An 11,323-nucleotide genomic window follows, 5' to 3' on the forward strand; every position below is an offset into this window, starting at 1 on the left:
TACTCCACCTCCTTTCGAACACAGAATCATTATCCCTCTCACCCTTCTCCTCTATCTTCTCTCCATACGTCTCAACAAGAAACACGTTTCCATACTATGATTGCTTATATATTGTATACACCTTTAGCAGTAACATATCAACATTTCCATAACTAAGAAATACTATTCTTTAATGTATACCCACTTCCTACGAATGAAACCAACATCAAGATTCTGAGGTATTGTCCATAAGAGTATAAGAGCAGGGGGATTGTTGACGTCAGATACAATACAATACCCACACTCACGAGCGAGCTGCCTGAGTCCGCCTTTCCGCCTTGTTTATGAAAAAGAGCCCGGGAGCAGAAGGAAATAACTTGGGAACTATCACTGAAAGAGAGTTGACCGTGGCTCTCTTCATACAAATAATGCTATTGGACGTAATATAATCGTCTCCGTTATATATTCTCTACATAAATATCAGTTCTCACTAGAAGTTATGAACACCCTGTTTAAGGGTCAGTGACATGTTAGTGACATCAATATACAATTCTACTTGCTGCGTCCTGACCCTATTTCCCATCATTGAGGGTGAAGTTTATGAATCTATCTCGGTAGATTCTTAATGGATAAAAATGAAGTTTTGTATAAAAAAAAAAGTCTTTTGAGTAATACAATCTATTCAGCACTGGGTCCATCCACCTTCCATTTCAATTACTTGAGGCAGACTGTCCTGAAAAGGTATGATTTCCTTCGGAACATATCCCACGTGGCATGCAACGTGTTTAGATAGATAGAGTGAAAAATGAGGAGGTGAGGAAGAGAGCGGGACTGGAAAGGGAGCTGATACATAGTGGTGATGAGAGAATACTCGGATGATTTGGACATATGGGAAGAATGAGTATAGAGGGACTAGTGAAAAGGATGTGGAAGGCAAAGGTGGACGAAATATTAGATGGATGGGTTGAAAAGTGGCTTGAGTAAAAGTGGATTGTCTGTTGAGAAGGCAAGAGAGATGATAAGAAATGGGCGTTAGTGAAGAATTGCTGTGAATGGACAACAAACTGACGAAGTGTAAAGTGATTTATCCGGTTCTTTACTATTTCCGCACGAAAGGACGAAGAGGGAGGATCACCATGTAAATAAAGTGGTAGGGGCAAAGGAAATTAGGCTCCTGTCCCTGCTGTGGATGTACTGTGCCTTGCTGCATTGCTCCTGACCCGGGCAGTGGGCGTAGGACGCGAATGACTCTTCGTCCACGAGGAGTAAATATTCGACTTCCGCACAGCCCTCACCATGCAAACTATGGTCAAGATCATTTTCTTGACTGTTTATGGAGCACTGTTTTCAACGTGATATTCTCTACTTTAGATACTAAAAATGAGATTCGTGATGGATGAACCCAACTTCCTAGCAGAGCAGAAAGCATAGAATAATAAATGGATATATAAGTACAGTCTATAGACAGATAAATACAGTAGATAGATAGATAGATAGATAGATAGATAGATAGATAGACAGACAGATAGATAGATGATCAGATACACATATCTACGTATCTACAAAATGTAGTAACTACCATCTAATCACCTCATGTAACTAAGTATGTAGAGACTCGGGATGGTTTGTGCCTTAGTGCACTCTAATTGTTGTCCTTATATATTTGGACGATGTTACTGAGCAGGTCTTGACATAATTGAAAAACATTTGTTTCCAAATATTCCTGTATTAAAAAATAACGTTTTTGAAGACCAAGCAAGTATTGTTGGTTTCAGAAATTTTTATGGATCATAAGATTGCTTGTCATATGAGAAAGTTCATAATGGCTATGAGAGTATATATCACGATGTATATGTTCACGAAAATGCTATACTAAACCATGGCTGGCTTTATGCACAAAGTGGAACAGTAAGAAAGTGAGCGTAAGTGTTGGGAGGCCAGACACAGAGTATCTAATCTATTTGTAACAATTTTGGTAAATACTTTGCATACATTTATGGCGATTTTCCAAATGAAAGAGATCACCAACCCAGCCATCACCAGTGACTCCTTTTGACCTCCATCGTCGGCTAAGTCATAGCTGGAAATATTTGATGATTGTAAACTTTGCGTTTCATGCATATAAATAGCCTCTCGCGATACTCTAGTATCTATCAAACGTTTTCCAATAATTGTGATATTTCTTTTCTTTTGCCTTTTGTTATATTTATTCAGTTTCAGCATCTGATCTAGATAATCATACTCCTCAACTTCTTTGACATTCTCAGCACCGATCATAATTGCTTTACTATGAATTTTCGAGTTGACGATTACTTTGGCTTCACTCTTATTCGTCTTCAAACCTCCTTAGAGGCTTTCTTTGTCACACGGCATATCTTGCATTTTTTCTGCTGTTTCTGAAATGAGAATCTATATATGTATGTATGTATATATGTATGTATGTATATATGTATGTATGTATGTATGTATGTATGTATGTATGTATGTATGTATGTATGTATGTATGTATGTATGTATGTATGTATCGTAGACATATCAACATGGCATCCATGAATAACATTTATGTGGGATTGCAACCTTTGTCCCTGTCAAGATCACCAAGACCGATGTGCCGGTTGACGGGGTGTTGCAAATGAGGCACAAAGCACATCAAGCCAGGCCCGGGGTGAACCTCCGACGAGCTCTAAGGACGATCAACCACCTTTTTTACTTCAGAGGAAAGGAGTCCAGAAAAGCCTCAGTAACTATCGACCAATGAGCTTGTTATTATATGTATATGAAGTATTTTCTAAAAGCCTTACATATAGACTAAGTAAAGACTTAAGTGGAAACCAATCAAGACAACAGGTAGGCTTCATAAACTGACATTCGACTCTAGTTCATTTGCAGACGATGAATCAACTAATCGAGAAAATGACAGAATGCGAAACGTATCTCTAACGTGAGTACCTAGAGAAACAGAGAAGTCAATGATCAAAAAAGTAGTATGATAGAGCGATACAAATATACAAAAAATATTTACATATCATCTGGAGGATAATTTCAAAATATTGATTTTGTATATCTCTATTACTAAAAATCTGTGACCCGATCGGTTTTCCCAATCCGTCAGAACCCGGCAGAATGCGGACACGCTGACCCCTGTCCGAGAGTAAAGGTCTATTCGATTTTTTTGGCAGGGCCCGACGTGATATCAAGGGCACGTGTACATTCAACCTGTGAAAGATGCCTGAAACTTCAGCAGTAATGAAACGAAGAAACCGCCATTTTTGGAAATGGGTTACAGAAACGAAAAAAAAAAATAACAAAACAGCACCTGTCGAAAAACAAAAAGCAAGTTGTGTTTTTAAAACGAGAACATGCCGCTAAATTTCCAACGTTATATCAAACTTGCAAGGATTTCTCCATCAAGGAATCAATAAAGTCATTTCATCGTAAATTTTTGTTGTTCTTCTAAAAAACGCTGTGGACGTCGGGGAAATGTGGTATTACGGTGAAACTGGGTGAGTTTCATCTCGCTGATTGGCTGAGAGAGTGATGACGTCACGGCAACGGAGACAACTGATTGGCCGAGAGCGGTGACGTCACGGCAACGGAGACGGCTGATTGGCTGAGAGCGGGACGAAAAAATAAAATTCTCCAAAATGTTTCAATGTCACGACGTCCCTAACCGATTTGAACGGGGATCCGGCAAAAAGATTACAATGACGGACCCCGTGACACGGGCCATCCCTGTAAGGGTATAAATCGCATATACGCGGTCGCAGGACTCGAGCGGATCTAGAGGACTCGAGCGGATCTAGAGGACTCGAGCGGATCTAGAGGACTCGAGCGGATCTTTGGGACTCGAGCGGATCTAGAGGACTTGAGCGGATCTTTGGGACTCGAGCGGATCTTGAGGGCTCGAGCGGATCTTTGGGACTCGAGCGGATCTTGAGAACTCGAGCGGATATACGGGACTCCACCAAAATATAGACTAAAAACACGTGGGCGTAAGTCTAAATAAAAATAAACTTCTAAAAAATAAAAATGACGAAAATAAAAGAGGTGAATAATTTACAGTTGTTTATTTTATAGCCTTTGTTTGAAGATGGGGCGTAGCCCCCCGCGAGCGAAGCGAGGTGCGCCGCAGGCCAAGCCCCCAGGCGCAGCCGGGCTGGCGAAGACAGGGGCTTGTATATGTAAATGTATGTAGAGAGTAGCCCCTTTTTTGGTTTTGCTAATGCTTTTATTGCCTTTGGACACAATATGTTAGTGCATGACAATGAATTATTTTCGACCAGAGCACTATTGTGACCCACTAAGATGATAATGACCTCCTTACATTCAGCTGTGTCTACATCCACCTTCGGGAGGTATTGTGTAGAAAGGTCATATTTTCATCTACACCTGTGAAGTCATACTTTATAAGCGCGTCGACGGAGGAGAGGGAATGCAGACATTCTGGAAAGACAACACCTCACTTGTCCATAAGCAACTGGTAAGGGAGAATAAGTGTCCGATACAAGATTGGAAACAACCAATACCTATTCCTATATCAAACCTCGCAAAGTACCATCGCTGCCACCAATGTTGTAAACGGGTGCTTGCTTTCCAACCAGAAGGCACGATTGCATGTTAATGGCAGTACATGATGATTAATTACGATTTCTAGTATTTAGGTCTCCACTTAGGTATAATGGAATAACTGATTTGTGTTTTTATGTGATTTTAGATGTACTTTTTTCCCCGGACGACAGAAAGACTAGCGGTCAAAGGACACACTCTCCAAGAAAATCATCATAAAGAATTGCCACATTGCCCAACGTTATCTTCGAATCAACTTACTAAACACTACAATGGTCCAGCTGGTCAAAATCCTCTTTGTTTTATCAGTAAGTGTTATCGAGCTCTTTCTCAAAGCAAATCTGTAGCATTCTCCATCATGCACATTATTTCTTGATTTGTCATTGGCGATAAATAAAAGTTAAAAGCAATTACAAAAACATCGATTCTTCAAATTGAATGAAATTATTTGTCTTGGCAGAGTAATTCGTTCTTGATACAATTTGATACATATGTCACTGATCTTTTTCAGATGATGTGTGCATGCTTGGAGGCCAGACGAAGGGTATGACAATTCTGCATTCTACTTATTTGTGATGAATATGGAGATGTGCATACAATAATGTAAACCCATGGTAAACAAAATATTTAGAAACTCTGTTTTGGATATTGTAGAGGGAACCGAAAAGAAAGACAAAGCCCAGGACAACCAAAGCATCCCAGGAGGATGACTGGAGCTTCCAGGGAGAAGACACAGGTAAGAAAACATCCCGCATGGCAATGATATTCCATTATCTTATGATTCGCAAATATACAAGCTTAGGAGTAACATCGGAGTAAAATTTTAGTTCTTATTTTACAAATGATGTGCACCTTCCAGGTCCCGAAACATGGGCGACCAACTATGCTGACTGCGGAACATCCTTCCAGTCGCCCATCGACCTGCCAAGCCCCTCCGACTTGGATGTGATCGATTCGGAACCAATCAAGTTCGTGGGCTACAACAAGAAAGCCAAAGGGCAATACTTATATCACGATGGATGGGCAGGTACATTTCAACAATAAAAGGGATAGATAGAATATTTATGATTTTTTTTGTACATATATCTATGTATATGCTGTACAGATTTACACCTGTTTTTCAACAATGTAAGTGTTCTTCATCCAGCAAAACTTCTTGGTAACTACAAGAAGGCTCCGTCCATTTCTGGAGGACTCCTCGACGACACATACAAGTTCCTCCAGCTTCACTTCCACTGGTCAACAACAGACGAAGCTGGATCGGAGCACACCATAGGAGGCGAAGCGTGAGTTTGCTTTGGACAGGGAAGAATAGGAATGCGATATACATTTATTTTCAAACAAATAACTTATATTTCAAGATTCTAATCGGCTGACTCAATTTTTTTTATCCCTAGATCACCACTAGAAATTCACTTTGTTCACCAGAGTGACTCTGGAGCTTTGGCCGTCTTGGGGATCAAGACCTACATTGATGAGGAAAATCCAAGAGACAGTGTTCTATTTCCCTTGTGGCCGTGTTTTGTTCGCATGGAAAAGGTTAATTGAGAAACTTTAATTATTTTACATGAATTTTTCTATCAACTTTGCTGTTTATATCGCTAAAGCTTAGAAAATTATAGAAGGTGTTATTTTTCTTTCTGAATAGTTTGAAGACAAATGTCCTCTGAAGAAAAAGTCTGCAATCGTCATCGAAGATCTTCTTCCTCCCAGCACCAGCAGGTTCTACAGGTACAGTTACTGCTTAAGGCAGGTCTCTTTTATGTGTCTATATTCAAGTGAGGGTTGGTGTTGTGCCAACTACCTTCACAGTGGACTCACTCTCACAAGATCCAATTTGTTGCTCCTGTAGGTACATGGGATCGACGACTGTGCCGCCCTGTATAGCCAACGTGACGTGGACCGTCTTCGAGGAGAAACTCCCCATCTCTCGCATTGACGTGAGTACTCGAACTTTGCCCCAGTTGTCAGGAAATGTCAGGTAAATGCTGTATTTTTTTCTGGAGTTGATGGTCTTCTTGAACAATGCTCTTGGTCTTTGCAGACTATGCTCCTTCGATCGTGGATTGGAAAGGATGGCATACCTCTGGTGACCAACAACCGGCCAATCCAGGACACTGGGGACAGGGAGATCCTTCTCGTGGAGCAGTAATAAATCATTCAACAAGACTACAATGTCTCTTCTACCATCCTGTTCCAGGCTTTATCTTTGTCTTCGGCTGTTATTTTGAACTTATGTTATTCTCTTGTGGCTGCTACCAGTTGCCTGTATTTAGCCAAGGTAACTCTGAGCAGATTACGTATCTATGATATTTCTCTTCTGCGACTAGCCCACTTGAACACACCACTATGTATATATTTTATTTTTGTAAGTGATTAGTATTTTTTTTTTTTTTGCTACAATGACTACCATGTATTTATATGATCATAGTTTTTATATAAATAAAAGATCAAACAGTAAAGGCTATATTTTTTATCATTATTTCTTTTCCAAATAATATTCATTATGAATATTCTCATGTGACAAACACCCTTGTGGTCGACAAAGATTTCTGAAAACAGCAATGCTTGAATGATCCTGAAATTTTTTTTTAAAACAGAAATGTTTGGAAAAAGAGTTTATTCATATACATGCATAGATTCACTTAGCAACATTTTCCAATTGTATAAGGATATCAAATAGAGACGACTAAGGCACAACCTGCTCGAGTCTCCACGTTGTTAGTCAAATAATGACCAATTCAGGGTTGTATAAAGCCGAACAGAGAGCGACTACAGAGAACCAGAGTCGAGACCCATACAGAGAGAGACAACAGAGAGAAGGCAAGAAAAGAAATATACACCCATGGTCCATCTAAATCTACGTTGAATTTTTTCTACATTCGTCGATTACGACAACTCAACTAAACAAGTTCTTTCGGCCTCTGCGATTTCGCTACGCAATCTTCAAGTACCGAACTCGTGAATTGGCTAATCTCCACACGAAGTGTGAGCCTTCGCTTATTCGGAATTATTTTGGACGTCTCCAAACTACTACTAGACTAAAGCTAAATACCTCTCCACACACTTGTACATTTCATCAACTTAGATAACTTTTGTTAACTTTCAACTTTCTTCCCAAGCTCCACCACTAATTACCTTAGAGTCTCCTCTGATCCGGCCACAAGCGCAGTGTCACCAGCAAACAACAATTGGTTCAATTGATTAATATCAACTGCAGTCTAGTGGTGGTTGGTGACGTGGGGTATTTTTTTATTTTTTATTATTATTTAACTTGTTACGCATTAGCGTCATACAGTGGGGGAGGTTTTCATAATGAATGTAGGAAGGCAACTGGTATGCACATGCTTACACACGTACACATACACTTATATACACATACAAATACATGAGTTGCAGGTAACATATACGACACTGGGTATTGTACATTCATTCAAAAGGGAATAAGACTGAGATGTCACGCAGGGCATCAGGTATTATGAGAACCCACCAAAGCGGGGGTAACGGACAAGTATTTCATCTAATCTATTTTGTGATAGGAGATGACGACAGATTGCATCTAATGGTAGTCCCTGGGGTATTAGATGTTTTACAGTGGGGCACGCTAGGCAGTAGTGCTCGATGGTGTTGGCTAGTGGAGCGTGGCATAGGCGACATTCTGTGAATACAGGCTCGCCCTCCACCCCGGCGACCTGCCACGGTGGACGGTAGCCTAGTCGCAGTCGGGCTGAGACAACATTGTGGCGACGAACCATAAGTCCCTTGCGGCGGTACTTGTATTTGTGGCGGCATACGGATTCGTAGTGGGTGATGGTGACACTGAAGGGTCTCTCGGTGTCCCGTCGACGTTGCTCAGGCAGAAGTGCAGCGGAGCGGACCCTGTTGAGGTAACATAGCAGGGAGAGAGGTCGTCCATCACCACGACGGGGGAGTCGGCAGGCTTCTTTTGCTAGGCGGTCTACTTTGGTGTTGTGGTGCAAACCTACATGAGATGGAATCCAAATAAATTCAATGCAGAGATTACGGATAGTTAGTAGGGATAGAAAGGAAAGGATTTGTTGTACAACAGAATGGTGAGTGGGATGAATAGCGGTGAGGGATTGCAGTGCAGGCTTAGAGTCACATATAATGACAGCATTCACTCCTCTTTGGCAAACGAGACTGATAGCATCTAAGATGGCGTATAGTTCACACAATGTGGAGCTGGAGTGATCTCTGAGTCGACGGCCGACCCAGCCCTCAGGAGGCGGCGGTAGGTCAGGTGAGTAGACTGCTCCTCCAGCTGCACCATCCGATTGTAGTGACCCGTCAGTGTAGAGGCGATGCGGAGCAGTGATGGAGGATGTTACCTGGGTAACATGTTCCAAGGCTAGCTGTAGTTGTAGAAGAGGTGGGTCACATTTTGCTGTAGGAGTGAAGCTAACCACAGGCGATGGTAGCGTCCACGGGGGAGGGCCTGGGGGTATGTCAGCTACTGGTACTTGTAAATCTAGGCTGCGAATGAAGGAGGAGATAGACTTTATAAGACGGCGACCGGGGGGCATGAGGCGGGGGACGGGCGGAGAGGGGCCGAGAGAATCTCTGACCAGTGCTGTGAAGTGCGGTGAGATGTGGGGAAAGTGTATACACTTAACTGTGAGGCAGGTGACATTAGAATAAATCCTCTCAACTAGGGATGGAAGCCGTAATTCCCGTTGCATGTTGACAATTCTGGTAGTCATTGGGCAACCGAGAATGATTCTCATGGCTTTATTCTGAAAAATCTCCAGTGGCTCTAAAGCATATCGAGGAAGTTGAATTAAGGCAGGGGAGAGGTAATCAACAACAGAGCGTATAAAAGTAATATAGACAGTTCTGGCCACGGGGATGGAGATACCGGAAGAGTTGTTGGTGAGCCACTGGAGAGGCCGGAGCCGACGTTGTAGACGATCTAGCAATTCACGAATTACGGTATGGGATTGACGCCGGGCAGAAAGAGTTTCCGAGATTCGTACTGGTGCACCAAGGTAGCAGTACTGGGAGCTTAGTGGGATGATGCAGTCTCCAATCATGAACTCTGGCAGCGTGGTAGGAGGGCGGTAGGAGAAAATTCTGCTCTTCTGTGGGGAAGCAACAAGGCCACAGTTAGCAGAAGCTTGGGAGAGAGAAGTAAGAAAGAGTTGTAGGTGTGTTGGGGAGGTAGTGTGAATACATAGGTCATCTGCATAGCATGTAATTGTGACCTCAGGAATAGTGGGCAAAGACGTGAGGAGACGATGCATAAGTATATTAAAGAGAAATGGACTTAGTACCCCTCCTTGAGGAGTGCCGAGATGAAAATCCCGTGAGGAGCTGTAGGCACCGCTAAAGAAGACACGGGAGGTTCGGTTACTGAGGTAGCCCTTAATCCATCGTAGTAATTTACCCTTAATTCCAAAGTCAATTAATTGATCTAAAATAACGTCTCGGTTTGCTATATCAAATGCACTTTTTAGATCTATAAATGCCACAACACTGTCACGGGAGAGGCGAGAATATAAGTCGACGAGGCAGTGATGGGTGCTGCGTTGGGGTAGAAAGCCGAAGAGACGTGGAGAAAGGCGATCTTGTAGTTGGTACATCAGTCGGGTGAGCAAGATTCTTTCCATTACTTTGCAGAAGCAGGATGTAAGGGAGATGGGCCTGAAATTTGCTGTACCGGGCTTGGGTATGGGGATTATTGTACTCGTGGTCCAGGCATGTGGGATATATCCATCTCGTAGACACATATTGTAGAGGCGAAGGAGGGGGTTACCGGGTACACGGTGCAGTAATCGTAGCACATTGTAGGTAATGCCATCATCCCCAGGGGACGTGGCTTTACCTCTCAAGAGAGCACGTCGTAGTTCATCTTCAGTGATTGGTATATTTTCTTCATCATCCTCTTGCAGCAGAGCATGTACTAAGCGGAGTCCACGAGCAAAAGCACCGGAGGAGAGGGCATCCTGGACGGGGGTAGGTAGGTTGGCAGGGTTGGACTGGTTTGACCACGTGACGATGAGCTGTTCGGCAAATACGGTGGGGGAATGATGACGGGCAGTAGCAGGAGTCTTCTTAATTACCCTGCGAATAAGGTGCCACATGGAGGCTACACTAGTTTGGTGATTAATTCTGTCCGTGAATCTCTTCCAGGAGTCAGTACTTACACATTCTAGGAGGGTTGTCAAATCGTCTCTGGATTGCTGGTAACGATGAAGTAGTTCAGGAGATGGGTTAGTTTGGAACATGAGTCCAACGCGCTCCGCTTCTTTCTGTGCGTCCTGAAGTCGGGTGTCTAGGTACCACGAGTGAGGAGGAGGGCGACGTTGGAGGTGGGGTCGTGATACGTAAAGCCTGTAAAAGTCGTGGGTGGCGGAGACAAGGCTATTGTATAACTGGTCGGGGGAGGAACAGTCTAAGGTAGGTAGTATGCAGGTCATGTATGAAATGTACGTCGGGCAGTATTTGGGGGGTATGGTGAGGCGTAGGCGTGTGATAGGGGGTGTAGGTATCGTAGGAAGAGAATAGTGGAAGAGAAGAGCAATATGGTCTGAGAATAATGCAGGTACTGAGGAGCACTGGATGCGGGATGATACCAAGCCAGAGGTGAGGACGTGGTCCAGGGTGCCTCCCCGGGAGTGTGTGGCGCCACCTGTGTCCCAGCGGGTCAGATGATGTTGTCGGATGAAGGATAGTAGGTGAACACCAGGGCGGTTAGTGGTGCCAGGACGATCTCCCAATGCAGGATGTCGAGCATTGAAATCCCCTGCGTATACTATAC

General features: G+C 43.0%; 1 protein-coding gene across 1 annotated transcript; it reads left to right on the plus strand.

The window, feature by feature from the left end:
• Nucleotides 1-4,817: 4,817 nt before the first annotated feature.
• LOC143017935 (putative carbonic anhydrase 3) lies at nucleotides 4,818-6,697 on the plus strand. Its single transcript, XM_076172972.1, has 8 exons — nucleotides 4,818-4,853; nucleotides 5,200-5,281; nucleotides 5,405-5,572; nucleotides 5,693-5,831; nucleotides 5,943-6,084; nucleotides 6,194-6,276; nucleotides 6,398-6,485; nucleotides 6,590-6,697. Exons 1-8 carry the CDS (start codon nucleotides 4,818-4,820, stop codon nucleotides 6,695-6,697), a joined length of 846 nt encoding a protein of 281 aa, XP_076029087.1.
• The last annotated feature ends 4,626 nt before the right edge of the window (nucleotides 6,698-11,323 follow it).

Source organism: Oratosquilla oratoria, chromosome 33 (assembly GCF_046742065.1).
Source record: "Oratosquilla oratoria isolate Oo_2021 chromosome 33, ASM4674206v1, whole genome shotgun sequence".
In the NCBI taxonomy this organism is placed as follows: Eukaryota; Metazoa; Arthropoda; class Malacostraca; order Stomatopoda; family Squillidae; genus Oratosquilla; species Oratosquilla oratoria.

Excerpts from the sequence above, each read along its gene's own strand:
- LOC143017935 (XM_076172972.1), top strand. The coding sequence starts at position 4,818 with ATGGTCCAGCTGGTCAAAATCCTCTTTGTTTTATCA. Across the intron at positions 6,085-6,193 it reads GTTTTGTTCGCATGGAAAAG|TTTGAAGACAAATGTCCTCT; the intron begins GTTAATTGAGAA and ends CTTTCTGAATAG. Across the intron at positions 6,486-6,589 it reads TCCCCATCTCTCGCATTGAC|ACTATGCTCCTTCGATCGTG; the intron begins GTGAGTACTCGA and ends TGGTCTTTGCAG.